At 40.1% G+C, this 23,271-nt stretch overlaps 1 protein-coding gene across 8 annotated transcripts in view; it reads left to right on the forward strand.

The window, feature by feature from the left end:
- The window catches only part of RBMS3 (RNA binding motif single stranded interacting protein 3), a 700,426-nt gene that overhangs the window by 419,660 nt on the left and 257,495 nt on the right, over nucleotides 1–23,271 (forward strand). For all 8 annotated transcript variants that reach the window (XM_062569353.1, XM_062569354.1, XM_062569352.1 and 5 more), the window contains one exon: nucleotides 20,778–20,869. In XM_062569353.1, the coding sequence (XP_062425337.1) occupies nucleotides 20,778–20,869 (92 nt within the window). The remainder of the gene's footprint in view (nucleotides 1–20,777; nucleotides 20,870–23,271) is intronic.

Below are 23,271 nucleotides of genomic sequence, written 5' to 3' on the forward strand. Positions count from 1 at the left end.
ACAACATAGTCATGTGCTTTCCCATTACTCACACTGCTATTTACTGATTGCTTTCTCCTTTGCTTTACAAACTATTTTTTTTTGCACTTTTTTTTTTTTTTTTTGAGGTCATATTTTGGAGAAGTTAATGCTTCCTTTGACTGGTTCTCTTTCTCATGCTGGTATCTCTGCTTACCCAGGCTTTCAGATGAGTCTCCCTAGAACCTGTAGCTGCTATAGCTGCTGTACCTGCTGCATTACTTTTGCTTTTTCACATAGAAAAAGCTTGTGATGTGTCAGTACTGGCTTCCTGTGATCCCAACTAAGCACAAGAAGACCTGAAGTCTGTTTTTCTGTTCAGTTTAAAATTTTCTAGTGATATCTGATCTTCTACTGAATGCTGTAGCCTTCTGGTGTTCCCTTTTTAGTGCTTTGAGAGCACCAGGTCTTCCTGAGCTTGATTTATATACAGTCTTACTAATCAGAAATTATGATCATTTCTGACAGTGGTTCCTTTGATATCCTTGGAAACTGGCCTAATACATAAATGTGTCCCTAGTTGGAAGTCCATATGCTGGGAGACAGTGCTCTGCAAGTTTATTTAGTCTTTTTCCAGTTAAGCAATGGTTACAAATGTCAGACTTACCTGTTATTTCTCTACTCAACTGCTGACATCCTCAACACTATACCGAAGTCTCTGTTTCTAATTCTTGGGAATTTGCCAATAAGAAATTGTAGAATCAGTCTTTGATTTCATCATCACTGTTGTCTTTTAGTTAGTAACATTATATAATTGTCATTTTCGCATGTTTTGAAACCTACCTTGGAGCAATCAGCTACTAATAAGTTCCAACAAGATGAGAAATCTTCTTTTAGAAGTCATAATTAATGATACTTCCTGTGAGTGGTAACCATCTTGTCTCTTGAATAAATTGTAACATTATTTTCATTTTTCAGTGACTTTCTGTCAGCTCCTCGCTATTAACTGTTGCTTACTCCAGGAAGAGTGATTACTTCAGGATGAGTTTCTATTTGTTGACTTCTTTCATAACTTTCGTTGGCTTTTGCTGATGCAGCCCTGGTCTTAATGTTCCAAAAAATATCTTTCACAAGTTATTTCATATCCTCAGAGATTTTGTTGCTTTTTAGCTTTCAGCAAGTCTCAGTATTTGCCAGTATAGAGTCTGTTACTTTGATATGTGCTGTGCCACGCATCCATCTTCCCGCATCATTAGGTAGCATAACTCTTCTTAGGTAGCCAGAAAACTTCTTTTTAGTTATAGTCTACACCTTTGCCCTTCGCAGTTTAGGTGACACAGCTAGGAGTGAAACCATAGTTGTCTCTTCGCTATTAACAGTCTTTCTGCACCATCAAGGCACAATCCCCAAGGAAGTGAGTTATTTAAAACAGAGCATATAAAGCGCGTAAATGTGAGTTTGTATTTATGTGTATATATAATATATACACACACACAGAAATATATATATATATATATATACACAGGCACACACACACGTACATACATACACGCGTATACTTAGCGAAAACAAACCCTAGGCAGATGAGTTTTTTAGAGAAGAGTATATCAAGAGGACGTCTGCCAATGAATGCTCTTACGTATCTATATTGGTACGGGGGAAGGGGAGAACCTTTTCATTTTCTTAAGTTGAGGAGCTTTTTTATTGTGAGTCTGATTAACCAAAGCACCTAAACATCGGTTTTACTGTAAGCATGTGCTTAAGAACTTCTGCTTTTGGGAATCCTGGCTCTGTGGAAAAAAGCTGATCAGACAGTATTTTGAGCCACAAGGAGCTTTCTGTGAAATAAGCTGACAACCAGTTGAACACTGGAAGCACAAGCCTGCATAATCAGCAGTGGTCCTGCTCTTATTATAGTGAAACTGTTGCCAATAAGCAAGCCTAAATATTCAATCTGCCAGCTGGCATCTTCCCTTCCCCTCTGAATTTTGATTATTTTTAGAACAATAGCTATAAGACTTTGTGTTACTGTAATGCTTTGCATCCGAGGAGCTTATAGTGCTTTACAAGTGCACAATAACTGGTTAATTGGATTAGGTACTCAAACTGCCAAAAGGTAAATATAATTTTATTATTCCCATTTTACAGAAGAAGAAATTGAGGCAGCATGAGGTTAAGTTATAGGAAGATGCAGTAAATTCAACAGTGGGATGTAGATCTTTTTGCATTTGTGTGGTGAAGAAAAATAAAAGGATGAACTCACTTGATAAATAGAAAAGATAAAATAAGATAAATTACCACTTGTAATGAGGTAATGGTGGTCTAGGACAATCACTGAGAGCCAGGTGAGCTCTGTTAAGTTCACCCTCATCTGTATCTTCCATTTCACCCTTTAGCTTGTTGCTGTGTGACCTGGACAAACTTGTCAGTCCTTTCTGAGGGGAAAAAACAATTTCACCAAACAGAAGGCTGAGATAGAAATACTTTAAAGATATTTTTTGACATTATTTTTGCTAGGAAGATGAATGTAGCTTATAAAGTTTTGCTGTCAGTGGAGCCAAAAGAGGAAACAAAAAAGTCCTGGATAGGCTCTCTGTGCAAGCGGTGAAGATGTTGTTGAGACACTTACTGTGCTAACGGGAGTCTGCACCTCTTCGCAGCTATATTGCTTCCAGCACCTGGCCGCCTTGTTCAGTGCTGTTTCAGGTATCGCTGCACATTGCTGTTACGTGTCATGTAAATGCACCTCCTGACTCCTCTGTACTGAGGCCAGAAGTGACCTCCAGCAGGAAACCTAGGGCTAGTTTCTGTGCGAGTGTAATGCAGTCAGCTGTTACTGATCCCCTGCTAGGAACCGGGCTTTACAAATGTTAAGCTGCTGTAATTGTCTTTTCCTCAATTTAATGTCCTTACCTGGCCTGAAGAGGCTTGGGAACTTTTACATCTCATGTATAAAAGCATGTTATTATATGTTAGATTAAAGACAAGTGTTACTGTCCTTGAAAGGCTACAGCCTTGGGAAGTAATGATGCAGATGGGTTTAAATTATTTTATGTTAGAAGAAATTAAGGCAAGTGCTTTGATTTCCTATGGAAATAAGAAACTTTTAGTGGATGTATAGACCACTTTTAGTGGTCTATAATTCTTTCTTCCACTTTCTCCCAGCTATATAAGAAAAGACCAAAATCCAGAACACTTGGTTCATACATTTTTATTTCATTTTAAGGGAAACTCACTGATGGTGAATCAAATGCTCATTACATTAAACCAGCTTGGTACATACAGATTTTTTTTCCACTTATTCGTTAATTTGTGGGCATCAGGCATAATCAGACAATGAATGTTAACACAACTTATTTGACTTGTAAGTGAAAGAGGCTTATGGTGATAGTCTTGGTCATAATTTCCTCTCTACATCTATGCAGTGACCTGTTTGTTGCTTGGTCTATCTCAACTCACATTTGGATTTGAGTGACAGCACAAACATGTTACGCAAATATTGGTTGGGATCTCAGGATTTATTTGGGAGCTGAATCCTCTGTGGGGTGAGTCGGAGTGTGTGTGTGCGTGCGTGTGCGTGCATGAAATGCAGTAGTCAATATGGTGAATTGCACCGATACCTTGACCTTCTATTTTAATTTATGCTTATATTTAAAAATTGTTATGTGTACATACAATAATATGCACATTTGTATACTCCATTTACTTTGTGAGAAGAAAAAGCTGTAAGAAGAAAGGATTCATTTGATTTATTTTTTTCAGCTCTTTAAAGTATATATGGAAACATACTGCTTTAAAAACACGTAAGAAAACAGAGGAGTTGTGAGGCAAAACAAGTTCATGCTTTCCAGCTGAATACTCACTTTTCATTTTGTAACGTCTGGCTATGGTTTGTTTGCCTGCATGACCCAACAACAGTGAATGGAATCAAGCAAGAGCTTTTTTTGTGAAACTTTCCTATGTGCTAATCAGAAGAAGTTGTGGTGACAGTAGTACTCTTGATCATCACTAGGAGAGAACAGGGAGGGGAGGGAAAGAAAAGACTAAGAGCAAACGAGAACAATATTTGGCCCGAATTAGTTTCCCTGACCAACACTTGGCATTTTTGTTCCAAAGGCCCCGGGCTCACAGTGAAAATGAACTAATCCCTATTAGGAAATCTTTCTGGATTTTGACTGGGAAGTGTTTGGTTTTGAATGGACGAGCTATGAGAGAATCTTTTGTCTGTGTTGTGTTCTCATTAGCAGTGTTCTCATTAACGGAGCATTGCTATAAAAATTGGTGCGCTGCCCTAGTTTGTATTTGTTAGAGCTAAAACTCGATGCAAGTATCCCTGATTTTTTCTTTCCTACTCCACTTGTGCTGTGCCTTGTACAGGTGCCTTGCTGCCCTGCCCCTTCCTCTGTGTACATTTGTCCCAGCACAAGCCTCTCAGCATCCTCTCCCTTCCCATCTTCTCCCGTTGGTGAATACCATTAGCTGTCTCTTGCCCAGCACTTTGTAAACTTGATGAAGGCTGAATAGGCTTACAGAGGGAAGGGTTTGAGCTGCCTAGTTCTAGAAGCAAACACAACTATCTTGAGTTTAAAGGTCAGGCTCTGTATATAACCTGTGGAGAGAAGCTCCTTTGGAAGACAGTTCAGAGCACAAATCTGGCTTTGGTGCGCAGTGGAGGACCCTCTTCTCCATTTTCATTGACACATACAGAATTGAAGGTGATTACCCTCTTGAAGTGGTCAACAATATCTGAAACTGGGCAGAAACTCAGTATGGGAAGCTTAGGTAGTTTCAACTGTGCAGTAGTGAACAATTTTTCTCCTGTAGCAACCCCATTTTGAGAAGCAAGCTAATAATCGTCTGATGCATGTTCTCTGGATAAAATTTAGTTATTTTAAGAGTGTTCAAAAACCCTCTAAAGCCTCAACTTCATGTTCAGGGTGTTTCCAGTCCTGGTGACAGGACAGAAGTGAGTGCAGCATGTTGCGGCAGGGGACTGAAGTCTACACCAGCAGCCGGTTATCAGCCTCCTCACGCTGCCCTAGAAACGTATTGTAACCTTAAACTGAAGCATCCATCAAGATCCTGCTTCGTTTTCTGTGTTCTGTCGTTACTGGCCTTTCAAGGAGGACTGCTAATCCTGGCGATTGTGTTGGGGAGGGTTTAATACCCAAACGCCTCCTGAAGCAGCTAGATTGAATGCTAAAGAAATTAGTTAAAATGTGAAGAAGCTGAGTAGATTTCTTCCTGAACCTCTTCCTGTTGGGATATGGGGCTGGCATCTTCTATGAAAAAGCCTTTCTGTTTTAGTATCTAGTACTTTCTGATTCATCTAGAAATTATGGCATTTTCTCTTTCCAGAAGTCTTTTAGAGGGAAGACTCTTTGATGATATTTTTGGCAATTGACAATGACATAAAGAAACAGAATGGACTAATGGAAGGTTTTTTTAAAAAAAATATAACAGGAATTGTGGGAAAAACAAAGTGTGGAGTGAAAAAGCAAACAAACAAAAAAGGAAAAGAATTGCATTGCCAGAGCATGAAGTCTTCACTGTCTGCTTGCCTTTGGTGTGCTTATGTATTTACTGGAAGCATACAGGTTTTTATGGAAATACCTTCCCTGTTGTCATCCCTGGATAGAGTGATTCCTTTGAAATGACTTGTAAGAGTGGAAATGTCATTAATCAAACAGTCTTCCTAGACTATGCACGAGTTTTTCTCTTTTTAAGACACTTTAAAAAATAGAGTGAGAGGAGATAGAAGGTGAAGAAGATGAACAGTTAGGTTCATCTCAATTTTGGAAAGAAAATGGGCAAAACTATCTGGAAAAAAATAAGAAAAAAGAAAAAAAGAAAAGCCCACCAAGAGCTTACTAATAGCTATATATTTCTAAAATGGTGGTGGTGGTGGGAAATGTTTGCATAAGATTTGCTAAAGTAAATTCTCTTAAGCAAACCAAAAAAACTAGCAACTTTATATATACATATATGTATACACACACATATATATGTATGTATGTATATGTGTGCATGTGTATATAAATTTACATATGTATATATATAGGATAAAATAAGCTGGAAACTCAATTTTTAATGTCTTTTTTGATGGTGCAATGGCCATGGACTGTTTGTTTCAAGGAGGTCTGCTTCACCTCTTTGTTCCCTTATGAGAACAAGTCTCTCATATTGTTTGTGTCTCAAGAGCCATGCCAGAAGTCTGCAGTTCTTGTCTTCCTGCTCATAGCCGTTTTGCTTGGCTGTGAGCATAAAAGCTCTAGGGAGGCACTGTCTATTAAGGATAATTCTGTTTCTGCCTTATCCAATGCTTATTGTCTTTTGTGTGGCTCTCTTGTACTGTGTAGTTTGGCTCTGGTTGTAATCCGTGTGCCTCTGGCTTACGAAATTTTGTGCTGGTTCAGTTGCTTTCCGGTGACCATGTTCCATACGCTCTTTCTCAGCAGTTCACAGAGTTTAAACGTATGCAGTAATCTAATTTGACCTTTTGCACAGAATCACCTACAGAGTTTTGTGCAGTCATTCCCGAGCAATTCCAGTAAATCCCAGTTGCATCAGACCATGCCTGGTATGGTTATGAAGCATGGCAGCTGTGGAAAGCTGAACTCTCAAAACAGGTTACCCAGGGGCTCAAAGGAATGAGGGTTTTCAAAAGCTCCTGTGCATCTGATACCAACATGGCGTGGTGCAGTACACTACAGGACTCACCAAACTAGCGCTGAAACCTGGGACAGCAGGATGCTCTGCAAGGCCTTTCTATATTTGATGAGAAACAGGCCTAGATAACCTGGATGGACTGTACTGTCACTGCATTGCTCTCTCTATGCCACGTGGACATACTAGTTCAATGCTAGATGGAAGATCTCTGAGGGATGTGGTTTGTTGCACGGTAGACATGCCTTTAGCATTTTAAGGGCACAAAATCCCATTGACTTCCAGTGGCGCTTCTAGAAGTGCTCCTGATTTATTGAAGCGGTTCTGATAATCTGACTCCAGTTGGCTTCTTCTGTGGTCCACAAGGGTTGTTGCTGTTGCCTCTGCTGCGGTATTACAATTTGTATTATGGGAAATCTTGGAGATCTCAAAGAATACCAAAGCCCATGATTCTTGCACACTCTTCACACATGTAGTAAAAAACAGGCCTTGCCCCAAGATCTTACTGCAACAGACACTTTTTTGGGATGTTCTGCAGAGAAACAGCATATATTAGGGGAAATGATTCTATTCAAATCCTTAAGAGGATACAGTGATGAAGAGCTTCAGTGCTACATGCAGTATCTGGGATGATATCCAAAAAGCCCAGATGTTTAGTCTTCAGTGGCTTCATTTTAAGCTATTAAATGTGGAGTTTATTTTTTGGTTGGAAGCTGACTTCTTCTTAATTTTCCTGGTGTACACTAAAATGTTGACTTTCCCGGAGGAAGCTTAATTCTATTGGTTAGCCCATTAAACAAGTGCAGTACACTTGTGTCACATGTATGCTTTAGCATTGGAACCGCATGATTTGCTGAGGATGGTGGGGTATTTTTGAAAAGATTTTCATTTTCATTATCTGGAACAAAGATCATATGATGCAAAAAATGCAAATCTACTCAGTGACAAAATGCCCAGTCAGAAGGTGAAATGGGCATGCCAAGCTGGATGAAGTTGCAATGTAGACAAAGGAAGGGAAAGGCTGCCCAGTGGTGTAGCCACTCCTATCATGCCATCAGATTTTGCATGAAGTACTTCATCTGCTGTATCTACTTGTTTCTTCTTGTGGAGAAGAAAGGGTACTTCTGTTTCAAATATAATATTTGTCCCATCCATGCAGGGAAGAAAAAGAAAAAGCACAGTAAAGTGAGAGAAAAGGGTGATGTGATTTCATTGTGCCGTGTTGTTGTAAATGCATCAGAAAATAATAAATAAATCCCATGATGAGGGTAAGGTGACTGTTCCTAGTAATCTTGGAAGAAATGCTAAAATCCTCAGACCCTGGAAGCTTTCCCCTTTCCAAATGTTTCCCATATCTGCTGTGAGAAGATCATATTGTTTGTATTTAAATGCAGGGGAGGCAGCTAGGGAAAGTAAGGCTATTGCGCTACCTGACTAGAGATTAGAGTCAAAATGCCCATTTCCTTGGAGAGTTCCAAGCCTAGTGTAGGAGGAAATCTGCACCTCTGTGGAATGATTACTTAAATTAGATACCTGCTGCCAACCCGCCACCAGACACAAGGGTTGCTTCCACCACTCTCAGACAGATGTAGTGAGCATATGCCCTCTCCCCAGTAAGCGGTCAGAAATAGACCTACTCTCAGGTTATATAGCATATTGTCTTCTCTGTAAAATAGAGGTACCCAATATGGCATCTTCTCATGGCATTATGTGCAGAAGAATACAGATGAAGCCACTTCCCAATTTATGCACTCTTTGCCTGTTTCACCTGATGGAAGCTCTGGAAGAAAGAGCCCTGGATCTGCCTCAGAAATTCAAAATAGTGACTAGGAAGGTGTAATGATAAGGTAACAAGTTGCCGCTGAGGCTGCCATTCCTGTATAATGGGAATGACATTGGTTGCTTAGTGCACAGACTCAGTTCATGGTCCCTGAGCAACTCTGTTCTGGTTTCCTTGAAATTTTTCAGCTAACTGGTATCTCATCTTCTTCTCCCAACATGTCTAACTGCTTCCAAAACCATGTGGGGGTACAGGAGGTTGCTTTGCTCATTTGTGTGGTAACAAAATGATTTGCTGAGCGGTGGGTCAGTGATAAAGCAAACAGCCTGCCGTCCTTGTGGTACAGTATTTATATGCTAAGAAAGCACAGCCGTGCATGCTGGATATTCATCTGGCTGATTCTTGCTGTTGACAGAAATCAGACGTTCAGTCTCAAAACATTTAAACATCTTCGCATTGACAACACCAACATGTATTTGGCGCCTGCTTAAGAGATGCACTGCCTTCCCTTTGACTGTTAGTAGCATTATCCATGAAACGAAAGTGGTGGAGCCACAAGCTGAGCGGCTGCCTGAGAGCCTGCACCCGGCATTACGTCAGGTTCAGCACAGTGTTTCTTGAAAGGTTAAAGAATAGTTTTAGGGTGCGGGCTTGATGCTTCCTTTACACTGCCTGTGAAGGTGCTTCTGGGCATTTAAAATGCTTTTTTTCCCCCCCTCTCTGTAGGCATTTTGGCTTCCTAGACAACATGCATTTGCTGAGTTTGTGTGTCCTGGCAAAACTCTCCCCTGCTTTCTCTTTCATCCTGGTTTACTTAATTTTCCAAGCTGATACAGAACCACTTTCTGCAAACAAGCTCTTTCAGATACTACTACAGTTATTTTCTGGATAATTTCACTAAAATTCTATGATTTCTTAAAAATAAACGCCTCTTGTAAATAAGCAATTATTATTATATTAGAATCCTCCTCACTTTCCTTTTAAGAAGGAACATTTTAAGGACTTCAACACATAGCAGAAACACCTATTTATCTTATATTGCTACGCTCTGAAATGCATACCTTTCTCTAAAACAGGCTTCATGGGGTAAAAGTTGCTCTCTGATGTATATTTGGCCTTTTGCTGGCAATCTATATCAATGAGTTTGCTCTTTTATTAAATCCTTAAAGTTCCCTAGGGACTGTAAACAGAAAATATTTACATCCAAACAATGCCCGTACATTTAGGAGCTATGGGGGACGGTCACCAGTGGTGTAGCTTCTTGCTGATGTTGCTGCCTACTGAATGCAGAGTTGCCCATGTCAATCAACATTGTTGGCAACACCTGGCTACCTCACTCCTTCTAAGGCATGTGCCAGATTTCCCATCTCATCTTTAATGATACTGGTACTGAAACTCCCTCGATACTTGCTAGTCACACAAAGTTTGGAAGCATTAGGCAATTATAGAGAAAGATAATTAGATGATCCTGAAAACTGGAGTGTGAGAAGCAGGGAACAAATCCAATAGTAAAATCATCTACTTTGAAAGTAATGGGAAAAACTCTGCTCCCTAAATTGGAAGTTTTCTTATAGGGAAGAAATGAAAAGGAAAAGCGTAAAAGGCGTATTAGTGGTCTTGCAAGGTTATAAGACAATGACGGGCACAACTATAAAGGCTGCAAATACAGTGTTAGGATGTATAAGGTGAGATTCTTCTGATCTGTATAGGGTAGTGTTAGAGAAATTCTCTAAGTTACTGGTGTCACCTCATGTGGTCATGTAGTGCAGGGTTATAGTCATCTGTATTACAGAAAGACCCAGGATTTCTCTTCCAGTCCCATATATCTGCCCTCTCTCCCTACATGCTGTGTGACCTTAAATCAAAGAAAGAAAGGTTTTCACTTGAGATTAAAATAATATATTGTTTACTTGAATCTTTTTCATGTATCTGAGATATGTGATTTGTAAAGGAAATAGGAAAACTTCTACAGGTTCAGAAATTCAAATTAGATTAAAAACCAGAACTTCAAACACTTTATCTGCATTTTCTCTACTTATCTAGATTGTAGAACTATCTTGAACCTGAAAAATGAATTCAAGATCGCGAAAAGAGATTTCCTGATGTGATTTTCTTCTCCATATTTTTTTTCTTTCTCAGCCTGGAAAAATAATAGCCATTTCTGGGATACCATAATAATAGTATTTTTGAACTTCAGGCTACAGACAACTGTGGCAGGCATGTGAAGAAAGGCTCAGAGGGGGAAACTGATATTTTAAGCACAAAAGAATCCCTTGCAGAAGAAAAAGAATGCCCTATAACTAGCAATGGGCAATATGTCTGTAATACTATAGAGGGACTCAACTTCTGAATGTCTGAAATACCATGCGAGACCAAAGTCTTCAGGCACTGAATCTACACAGTGTCCATGGTATCGGCGTTGTGTGCCATGGCTAAGCCGGCTCTGCACTGTGCAGCCCCACTGTGCTTCTCCTCCACAGGGCAGATGTGACCCTAGCAAACTCCGTCTGCTCCAGCAGAGATGAAGGCGAGGGTCTGGTGAGGAGTTGTGTTTTGCTTCCCTTCCTTTGGCTTATTACTACTGCTCACTACCAAAATACCAGGACAGTATAGTGCCATAGGGGTCAACGGTGCTGTTGAGTTCTTCCGTGGTCTTGCCTTGAAGAGAAACCAGACTGCCTGGGAAGCAGGCGGCTAAAGATGAGGGAGAGTGAAGTGTTCCCACCAACAGTTTCTTGAATTCGCGCTGCCCTGTGGACCAAAGGGGCATTGGTATTACACTCTTAGGGCAATGGCAGTATTGTGATGCTTTTTCTTTGTATCACTGTCATGAAATGTTCAAAGGATATTGCTCATCTCTGCCTAAAGCACTATCATGAGTGTTGATGGGTTGGAACAGGAGCCCTTTGCATGTTAACCAAAATGTTTATCTTAGCAAAGGTTGACGTGCCAGAATTGGCCAACTGGCATGAAGAAAACATATTTCACTTCTTGGGAAAGCGCTACCACTTTGCTGCCTTTCAGAAACTATAGTTGTTTTCTGAATTACATGTGCTTTGCATAAAGGACATAAATTGCTGTGCTCTTTATCACTGCTTACTGTATGACAAATATACAGTCCAATTTTTCAAGTGTGGTGTCTTGAAAATGAATGTGCATTTGAAATGAAAACCATTTCAGTACTTGAGCATCCTCCTGCTGGAACAGGCTGGATAATAACATGTTCATCACCTTGGGTTATTTTAATATTTCCTGAAGCCTGCACAAGATACTTTCTATTTTCTTGTCAAAACATACTGAAATGAAAATTATTTTTAATGAAGTACAGTAATCACAGTGTGATCGCCAAGTGCATCTTCCCTTGTCGGATTGTTTCTTCCTACTCACGAGTATTTGCAGTTATTTAATGTTACGATTGCTACGCAATCTAGTATTGGGAGGAAAAGAATGGGATATTTTACTGTTGACGAGGAGCGTTGGGTGATACAGAACACCTTCCTTTGCCTCCCAGAATAGTATCATTGCTTAAGTTTAATGTTGAAGAAGTTGACTAGTGATGGACTTCATTTTTTTTCCCAGGATTTCATTGCTCTGTTTCATATACATCATTTATTGAAAGCAGAACTCTCACTGATATTTTGTTTTTTTCCATTTCCGTTTGCAGAAGTTCCTGAGTGTCATGCACAAACTGATAGACAGATACCATGTCTGAAAGGCAGTTACTGATGATATTAACATTAGTTTTTAATTTGTACACATGATGCACTTGGGTTTGCATCATAGCTTCTTACATTATGCACTCTTGACCTGAACAGCTGTTGGATAACTAGGTTAACTTCTGCTAAACTGAGGTCCGGTATTTAAAAAAGAAAATTACTTGTCTACAAAGGTGTTGGAAGCTTTCAGGGATAACAGCTGAATGATTTTTCTAAACTGCTTCTATACACCAGGTTTTTTACTCAGTCGCTTAGCTGCAAAATAAGTGATGGACAAATCCCAAGAGATTTGGTTTCATATCTTACCCAAACATTATCCAAGCTAAGTAAAGCTCTGGACTCTGCATAACTGAGCATGAAACCTCATAAGAACAGACTTTCTCATGAGAGTGTCAATATTTCCTGCTGGCTGGAAATAGCAAGAAAATAGTCTTTCTTGTGATATTTTTGAACTTTAGCATCTGGACATATCTGTAATTAGGACAGATCTTCATGAAAATGAAAAATAATTATTTAAAAAGTGAATTGTTTTTAACTTTTGGGTGTGAGGTTCATTTCTAGATTTTCAGCAAGTGTATTTCTTCACTGAAGATATTAATTGATTCTGTAACTCTCTGTACTGAGTAAAGTAGGAAGTTTTTTTCTGGAGCTGCAAATTCTGAATATTTTGTTCTGGGTATCGTGGAATATTATCACTGCTAAGTCATTGAATATTTCTTGAGTCAAGGGAAGAAATTGCTGTTGTATCCTATCCTTCCCTCCCTTTTACGTGAATATGGAACAAAGCACTGATCTTGGAGTACTTGTTTTGGGGAGAATATTGGACTTTCTTCAGTCACTACTTCAAGTGGAAACTTTAGCTCAGCCACAAAGCCACAACGCTAAAAAATAATGCTAAAAAAAGCGTAGTAAAAATAATCATAATGATTACATTATATAACTAATACACTGATGAGAAATGTTATGGTACTAAATAACTGTAGTATGAAATCATACATTGGTTTATATGGAAAATTTAGATGTGAGGTGTTTCTAGGTTTAAAAATAGAGTCAATCGGCATTTTAGATCTTGACAGTGAATCAGTGGGGCTTGCACAGAGAGGAACTTCAAAAGTTAAAGGTGGGAAAGTGCGTTTCTCCCTTGCCCTTCTGCCACTGCATTATTTACAGTGTGTGTTCGTCTTTATTCAGTCCATATTTAGTAACTCAAGCAATGAATTGCCATCGTTTGCTTTGGCAAAGTTAGCAGAATACCCGGAAATATTTCTTAACTTTCCTCTCAGTTTATCTTCATCAACGTGCTCCTTCTTTGACAGGTCCTTGCGAAATCTGGCACCTCGCTGTTTACACTGGGCACGTGCTGCTGTTTGGTTACCTATAGCTGTTCGTATTTAGGGTCTCTGTTAAGGTCTCCCAAACCTGACCTCTTGTTATGGGTAATCAAATGGAGCTCTGTTATTTGCAGAATTTGGAGGATATTTGTTCTAGAATTGTCTTCATTTTGCCAGTCTCTGGGCTTCTGGATTGCCAGTTACGCGGCGTAAGTGTCGAGTGCAAGTAGTCAAGTGCAGTATAATTTTGTTGATCGGCATACAGGCTAAATTTGTACTACTTCCCTTCCCCTCCCCCTTTTTTATTGTAAATGTATTTCACAAAAAGCTTCTTTCAGCTTTGATATTTACCTCTGGTTTTCCAGGGAATGTATGCTTTCTGAAGGATTACTTTCCAAATAATATGTACGTATAGATAGAATAAGTATTTCTTTCCCATATACCAAAATCTTACAGGATTTTTTGAACTATTTCCTTTACTAACTGGAGATTGCAAAATGTTTCAATTTAGTAAAAATTTAAACTATATTAAAAGATTGTAACAAGTTCCATACTTAGTTTTTGCATGTAAATATTACTAATTAGTGCTGCAGTTAATAATAATCTGTATTTGTATATACTCTGTTTAAATCAAAGTAATGTAGTATTCAAATTAAGAATGCATTTGCAAATAGATGTGTAAAAATTGTTTGTTGGTTACCTACAGTGGTGTTTTTCTCCAGTTCTGTTGTTATAAAGAGGGTTCAAGTAACACAAGAGGTAGAAGAAATCACTGCAGGAATGTAATCAAAGTGACAGTTTTGTGCCATATTTCCATATCAAGCTAAAGCAAACAAAAAATTCAGCTGCATATGCATACTTAACAATGTAGGTGTTTCTCTGGGGAGTAATCTGAAATGAAGGGACTATCTTTTCTTTCTTCCATTTAAGACTCTCTATTTCCAATTATTTCTCTAACTATATATTAGCTGTTTTAATTAAAATGTGATGATTCACCACTTTCTAGTCACCAAACACCTTTTTTTTTTTTTTAAGTAGGGGCTTTAAATATAGTATGAATTTAGACTATTTTACTATTATTCTGAGCATTTGTGCCTGTAAGAATATTGTAGCATGATAGGATCAATGGAAGAAAAAATCTGCTTTCTGTAATTTTGTGTTCAAGGGCAATTCAGCCTCTTTGCTTGCTAACTCTAATTTTCCAAGGCTTATAAGACTTTAATTTGATTCTTTATCTGAGCATAAAACAGTGATTGAAAATTGCATAGTAAATTACTGGATGATCACTTTTATGTGGACTACCTGATTGTCAAAATGAATGCTATCTCTTAAGAGACAGTCTAAATAAACACTGGGCAAAAGTGGACTTTACAATCCAAACTGGCCCAGCTCCTTAAGAAATCTGAGTGGTTTCTCATCTAAATGTGAAGGAGAAATAGCTCACTGACTGTTAGGTATGTGCTTATGTGTGTTGGTATTTTGTGCATTTATTTTAGTGTTTGTGTAAACACTCTATGTTGAGGTATGCAAATGAATGCATATCTGTATACGGATATGTCTGGAGGTGATACCACAAAGATAAAAAACGAGATCTTTGTGATAAATCTGTTCTACTTCATGATTTTCTCATTCATCATGCAGTTTTGACTGTTGCCTCTTCCTTAGGCTAGTATTCCTCTCCCTTTTCAGGGTCCCTCTTGGGAGTGATTTTCAATTTTCCAGCTCCAAGCGACATCAACAAATACATTGAAGGAAAAAAACAAACATTCTCTTAAAACAACTGTGTCCTCCTTTTTGTCCAAATAGGCTGCACCTCGTGGAGCCCCATCACAAATGATACTCTCAGTCTTTTGGCAGTTCCACATTTCAGATTTTACAATTCTAGATTTTAGATTATGAATTTTAGAGGACCAGAAACAAGAACTAGAAACTTCAATACTCTACGAGACACGATTTCCTAGTGGAAAACAGAGTTCCGAGTGGTCTTGCATATCAGACCTAGAAAAACAGTTTGAAGTATAAGAGAATAGTCATAGCTACAGACAAGCAAATTTAAGTTTTATTTCTAAAAAGAAAAAATTCACAATTATGTAATGCAAATTTTACATTGCCAGAAAAATGTCAGTATGTCAAACGCTCCAGGTCCGGAGGATTGTAGATTTGGAGCTACTCCTTTGCGGTAGCTTTGGTCCAGCTCCCATTTCGCTTGCTGGGCGCAGGGGAGAGGAGCGAAGGTTGCGTGGGACAACAGTCAATCAGCATTTCCTATCTTTCAGGCTGTCTGTGCGCGCGTACATCTGCAAGATGTTAACTTACATAAACAACACATTAAAACTTTGCATGAAATGGGAGTTTGTTGACGTCAGTGGAAACAGAAAACTTGCCTGTATGCAATACCCACTTCCATCTTCTTAGATGCACTTTTTAAAATAGCAAGAGGTGGTTACAGGTACGTTGTGGTTGTATTAATATTACTGGGAGAGCCTTTACTGTTACCAGTTAGTTTCTTAAGTATTCAATTAATCTTCAGTTTTCTTTGATCTTTGTTCTTTATTTCCAAGATGCCCACCCCCAAACAAACGAAAAATCACGGAGCAAACTCAAAAAGCAAGCCAAGCCAATTCTGACCTAGTTGGCACAAAGAGCTCAGGCGATATATTGGGAGAATAAGTTTCCAACTGAAGTTATAGCCAACCTTGAGACGCCCGAGCCCCCGTGCCGCCGGCGCTCCTTGAAGGAGGGGAGCCACTGGCCAGCGGGGCCGTGGGAAAGGGATGGCGCTGGAGCGGGGTCGGTGCCCCGTGAGTGCCACCGGGAAATCGGTGCTTTGGGGGGGCTCTGGCAGAGGGAGACCCAGCTGGAGGCCCACCTGCGCCTCATCCGTGTCCGACCTCCCCTGTGCGGGCGCCTCGGACGTCCTGCCCGCTCTCTGCGCGCGTGCGGCAGTGCAAAACGCGGGGCGCGGGCGGACTCGGACCGCAGCGGGTTACAGCGGTCCTCAAAAATCGCACCCATAGGTATTTGCAGGCACCAAAATGTTGACATAAAATTAGAGGCCAGTTCCTAAAACCTGTGCCTAAATATTGATGATACGCTATACGAGGGGTTGTTACTTTGAAATGGATTTGTGAAAAGCAATTGAAAATCTCTGGGCGTCCCATCTATGTTTAAAGTAACAACAATAACAAAACTCTAAATTAGCATAGGAGATTTAAGACATTTCAGGAAAACATTGATTAAATCTGCCAATGAAATGAATGTGTTTGGTGAGTGACCTAATTAGTGTATACTTGGTTCTTTTTCACTGCACTGCTTACCACTAATTGCTGTTCTGCTGGTCTTCTCCTGACAAGTAAGAAAAAACAAGGATGAGGGATTTGTTGAGGAAATAGTGACATTCAGTTTTAATTCATTTGAACCTGCTGCCAAGCTTAATTATGGAACGGAGAACCTGAGACCAGGAGGCCCCCAGCCGTTTAGGTTATAGGAGGCGTCGATGTTTAGTGTCTGCCTGTGTATTTGGGTAGCACTTACTGCGTCGAGCTATAAACTTATGCTTGCTGATGCTTAGCTGCTTTCTTTCCCCCCTCAGGTACGAAATCACAGTTTTTGATCCTTAAACTTAATTATTTAGCTCTAATGGCATCAGGCCAAAGCAAAATTACAGGCATTTTATTTCGTAGAGGAAAGGTTTAGCACTTAATTTAGATAGTCTTGTCTTGGATTTTGTGTATGTGTGCGTGTTTGCATTTGCGAACTAGCCGTATATGTCCTTCCACAAAAAACCTAGGGATCCGGGAATATTTGTAGCACTGAAGTACCTAAGACCCCTCACGGTAAGTACGCGTGGGCTGAAGGACCGCCGTTAGTGGCAAGCTGGGCTCCTGATTTTTTAAGCAGCAGGAGGTAATGCAGTTTTCCCTATTTGCATTTTGTGCTCTTGAAGGAAAAGGGCAAGATGCTTTGTAAAAAAAAGGGAGAAATAGTTTTGTTTTGGTTTCCTGTGGCAGCAATAAATTCTTGCGCGTAGAGTCTATATGAGTCCAGGTTTAGAATCAGAGCGCGTTTTTCACCATGTTCTGCACAAAACCTGAGAAGATAGATAAATCCACAGACTAGAATGTTTACAAGGCAGCGCACCAAAAAAAAAAAAAAAAAAAAGGGAGAGAGGAAAAAGAGTTTGGAATTTGAGGACAGAGGAGGGTTGGGTTTGCACTTGTTTTTAGAAGATGGAGAAGAAATGCAGACATTTTCTTAGAGCAGCAGTGCCCACTTGGCAATCCCGGTCTGAACCTGTTCTCCTGTGGGGCGCTTCCAACCAGGCTGCAGCCTTTTCCCAGGAGGAGCTGGGAAAGAGTGATCTGAGTGGCAAACGCTGCCGGAGCAGCCAAACGCAGCCCCGAGCACCTGCCGGCGGCGGCGGCGGCGCGGCTCCCGCAGCAGGGCTCTGGAGGGCGCAGCCCGCGCCGGGAAGCCCTCTGGGGCTTTTGGAGAGTCACGCTATGGGTGAAAGCTGTCCCAAGACCCAGCTTTAGCTTGAGGCAACGAAATTAGATCTAATCTGAAAAGTCTAAAAAAAAAAAAAAAAAGCAGCCCCCTGCCAAAAGCTCACAGTACTTTGTTAGTGCTTGAGAACAAAAAAATGAAGTGAGATTGCAAACAAATGAAATTATGCTAGCGTAGGTCTTCATCGTAGGCTGTAAACATTGTAAACATCTAAATGGAAGAACATAAACTCTGCAAAAAAAAGCGTGCTTTTTTTTTTCCTATTATATAGCATTGCAAAGTTCTTGTAAGGATACTCAGACGCTGAAACAGCCTGGGAACTTGGCTTCCTTCGCAGCAGATTGATGTTCTTTGGACGGGTGCTCAGCCACGGAGTGATTTTGTCCTGATGTTGTGTGTGCGGCGGAGAGATGTGCAGGGAGGTGGGAGGCAGGAAAGATACTTGGAATGAGAATGAACCTCAGGAAAGGAAAAAGAGGAGCTTTGCAGCTATGTTGGTAGCATTAGTACTAGAATGCATAGTAGACAGCTAAAGATGCAAGGTTTTTTGTCTTGAGACACTCATTGAGTATAATGGGAAAATATGGTTATATCCACTATGCATGGCTTTAACTATTATGGACTAATGTAAATCTTTAGTAATTCACTATATTAGATGTACCTGCTGTTTATACTAAAACACGAGAATATATCCTTCTGCATTCCAGTTTGTATTTGCAAGTAATACTAACTTAGATATTCTTGCAGTGCTGTCTGGAAAGTCTTATTAAAAATCATTTTGCTTGTATTGTTGCGTACATGAATCCCATAATGTATGCTGATGGATATCAAAATCTACCTCTATTATGTTTTTGATGTCAGTATTAAAACTTACTTTTGCACTGTCATCTCCTACTTTTCAGGCATAAAGATACTGAGAAATAAAAAGAAATGTAGTCTCCTGAGAAGAGCACCTTGTTTCCCCTACCCCCAATTTTTTTTTCTATGCTGGTTCCAGGCTATCCTATGTCTTGGAGGTATCTGACTTCCCAGGGCATTTCAGGTGTCCCAGTAGGCAATTCTGCCTTCTTGTCAGGATCTCTTGCTTTGCAAGACTGAAGCTACGTCTAATCGTATCTGCTCCTTCCTCCCAGAAGCTGTTCTCCCAGAGGGCAAAGCCATTGCAGAAATCCAGGGAAGACTTTGTCTCTTGTAGCAGGTTTTTTTGTTCAAAGCAGCATAAACTTCACTGCTCCTCTGCAGTGAATAGCTTGGCGAACACTGCAAAGCACACTGTGATGTGGAACAAGCTGATTTCAAAATGACATGCTGAGTAGGAGAAAAAAAGAAAAACCAAATGGGGAAAACTGGATAAAATCAAAAAACAACCCCCACAGCTGATCAAATTCCAGTGCCCATTTGCATGCAAAGTATTTGTTGGACATACTGTCCCTATACTCCGTTGATCAAGTAGTTTCCATTTGTAGTGATGGCCTACCCTCTACCCCCCACCAAAGAACAAGACAAAACTGGAGAAAGAACAGAGCAGAAAGAGGTTCAGATCTTGACTTTGTTGTCAAAATAGTGCTTTTCGTACTCCTTAAGTACATCAGCATTTGACAATCTTAGCTCATTTTTTCGTATTTCTTTTTCATTTTCTTAAAAATTGGCAAATAAGATCAAATGTCCATGCACACAAAATTCTTTCACGATTGGACTAATGCCTGCATACATACCAAAATAATACTAAAAAGATGCTTATAACTGGGGGGCAAGTTGATCACAAATGCACACTTTTATACATAGATTCAATGCACAGAGGAAGGCATAAGGCCTCACACGAGCAGGAAGAAAGGCTGGCAAAAGAAATAAAAATGGATATGGTAGGAAAGCATATCTGTGGTTGCCTCCTGTATTATGCATATTGACCTAGTAAGTGGAGATGTCTGCAAAGGAGCTGCTATGCTATAAATATGCTAGTGCTAATATTTTTAAAGCCTTCAGGCAGTTCAGTTTCATCCTTACTGCTTCCAGAGGGGAATGCAAAGGGGTGACCTGTGGCCACGGCTTGTGCAAGCAGCGCATGCCTGCCTGCACTGTAATCGCTTAGCGTGATTTCGGCTGGGATTTTCAAAGGATTCCAGATACCCTAGGTGGATTTAGAATCATATTTAGGTGCCTAAGTAAGTGTTTGGTGAAATTTTTATAGCTACCTAACTGTTGAAATCTTAATGAGTAAGACCGTTAAATGCTACTTAAGATCAGAGATAGGGACGTACTTAGAAGTTATGAAAAGTCCACTTTGAGTCCTTTTTGTCCTCCTTTGCCTCTTCAGGCAAATAAAAATATTTCAGGACCTGACCCCCAAATTCTGTTGATATGCTATAGCAGCTTGACACCTATAGCCTTGACTGTTACAGGAAAAACAGAGAGCGATAGAGTGAGAAAAGAAGAGCAATTAGAAACTGGATGGCTGATTAATAAACTAAACCATTGCAAGTACTGGGACTAGAAATCCTGCTTTAGAGGAGATGATTATCGCTAGCAAGTCCCTGAGACCTAACCTCAGCAGGCTGATGTTCAGATGATATCCTGAGCAGCCCCTGGTAGGGACCGGGCCCTCGTTCCAACGGAGACGAAGGCAAGGTGAACGGGATGTGGTTTAACTAGGTTGTGGCTTCGTTATCTTACCATCATCTAGAGCTGTCTGGCAGTCGCACAGTGCAGAAGCTATAAGTACGACAGGAAAGCTTTTGTATTTAAACAAACAAACAAACAAATCTATATTTATGCACATGCACGCAGAGATATTAATGAAAATGCCTATTCTTTATTTTTTAGGTTACGGTTTTGTAGATTTTGACAGTCCGGCAGCAGCACAGAAAGCAGTAGCATCTCTCAAAGCAAATGGCGTGCAGGCCCAGATGGCAAAGGTAAGAAAACCCATGTTGTTACAGCCCTATCTGTGCTGTGTGGGGACAAGTCCATTTTACATCTGTCTTTCTTAGCTGCTTGGATTGTTTGTTTATTTCTTGTTGTTGTTGTTGTTGTTGTTCCTTTGGCTCTAGTGGCTTCTTCATCCTGTGAGCCGTGGGGGTTTCTGCAGAGCTGCGTTGGGTTCTGGTCTCTCTCTCTCCCCCTCTCTCTGGAGAGATTTATAAGATCCGAGGGCTGGAGTCGCAGAGCAATTGGAAATGCCTTTGTGCTGAGCGCATTGCAGAAGAATTGCGTTTGCTTTGCCTCGGAGTGATCTTCATTTGGTTTCTTTGCCTCGGCATAGTTGTTCCTTTCTTACTCAGCAAGTGGGTTTGTCCGAAGGAGCCATGGGCTGAACGCAAGGGAAGTTTGCTCTATCTCCTCATTTTAGCTTTTCCTGACTTTTTATTTTAAAAACATACATGGAATTGTCCCAGGCTGCCTGAAAGTATATTTTGCTAGAGTCTCTCCGGAGGCCGCTGGAGTACGTTGTTCAGAGAGACTGAGAAGGTCATACTTTAAATCTCACAGCAGGTGTGCAAGAAGGTAAAACACTCCTCTTCTGGAGTGGTCCTGTGGCACCAAGTGAAGGGGCTGGTGGAGCGAGGGGGTTACGGTAAACGATTACCGCGTGCTCTGGCTGTTGCCTTTGGGACGGAGAAATCATGCGTCTTTGGGCTCCAGACTGTGTTGGTTTGCAAAATCAGCTGTTGCTTTGTGCTTTCCAAATACCTTGCCTTATCATCACGATTAGCCCATCGTATTGGGAGATTTAGCCTTCTCAGAAGTGATGCAGGTCTAGGTGCCGAAACGTTAAAAACAAACAAGTAATTGAGAAAACAAAGTCAACCATACCTACTGCTATACCAACTAATACCTAATCACCACATTTCAACATTCCCATTGAAAGGAACGCTGCTGATTTAAAACTTTCATTTTCCAGTAATATCCTACTCAAAATTAAAAAAGAAAAAAATGCCTCTGTGATAAATGAGGTTCTTTTGCCTTAAACTTCACCCTCTGTGCCTTAAAGTAACTGGATACAATTCCCTGTCATTCTGTTTAACAGCACCCCGCAATGCAAGCTATGCTGTTTTATTGGCTCTTAGTTTTTATTGACATGTAGCGGTAAAATATATTTGCTTCAAATGGGTAAAAGATGGCAAGGCAAAGAATCTGAACACCTACTAAGGATCATGTTATTTTATTTCTCTGATATACTGCATCTCCTTGTTAAAATATAGACAATTTGATGCATTAGTCAACCTGTGCGAAAGAAACCAAAGACTGGAGATACATTCTGTGCTACTGGTTGATCTGAAATAGCTGTTTCTGGGAAGGGATAAATCTACAACTTTCTATATCTATAAAGTTATAGATTTAAAGTTACAGATCTAAAGTTAAAGATTGAAAGATGATGCTATATTTGGTGTTCTGCGGACATAGCACTCATGCTTCAAAATGATGAGCAACCTCAGTGCTTGCGTGTGTGGCAATATCAAAGAGGAAGGTGACTTAAAATACAGTATTTTGGATTGTCCAATATTTGGGGTCTTGCTCCTACAGCTGATGGTTTTAGAGGGAGAAGAGCTGTGCCAACAGCTGAGGTTTTTGTTCTGGGGGATCTGCGGCTGGAGTAATATTTCTCCCTTACTGATTTAGAGGACGCTGGTGCGTACGCTTTTGTTTGCATAAGGCTGACTATATTTTTAATATTTAGCCATGGTGCCTGGGATCCTGCATAGGTTTTTTTTAGTGTGTTTGATAATTCAAGATAAATATTCCTATCTCTGAAAAAATCAAAGTATTTAGAAAAACTGAGATTTGAGGGAAAGTAAGACAACTGCACACAAAGTACATTGCACTGCTGAGAAGGCAGGAGCCTGGGAAAGCAAATCTTTCTGGAGAAGCATGTTAGTTCTTGCAAATGTTGGAAGCCAAGTTGCATAACAGGACTGAAAGACAATGTTATCTGCCAGTGTCTGAATTAACAGTGAGGGCTCCGAAAAGGTTCGAAAAAGGAGGCAGAAGAAGAATTTAGCCTCGGCTTCTGGAAAATCTGTCCGGAATGGTTGGATTTCAAGAACCCCTTTAAATAATGTAGAATGGTAGCATCAGATAAAACCAAAGAAAAAAGAACATGTCTGAAAAAATTATCTAAAGCTTTTGCATGCCGTATTTATTAATTCCTTTAAAAATACCAGCGTGCTGTATTTTCTATTCTTCATTCCAAAACACTGAAATTCAACCCTGTGCGAGGTTGACTCAGCACCCAAATAAAAGACAACACAGTGCTGCACTTAAGTGGAGTGTTACCGCTTTTATTTATAACAACATATTTCTAACCATAAATTACACC

Source organism: Rhea pennata, chromosome 2 (genome assembly GCF_028389875.1).
Source record: "Rhea pennata isolate bPtePen1 chromosome 2, bPtePen1.pri, whole genome shotgun sequence".
NCBI classification, from domain to species: domain Eukaryota; kingdom Metazoa; phylum Chordata; class Aves; order Rheiformes; family Rheidae; genus Rhea; species Rhea pennata.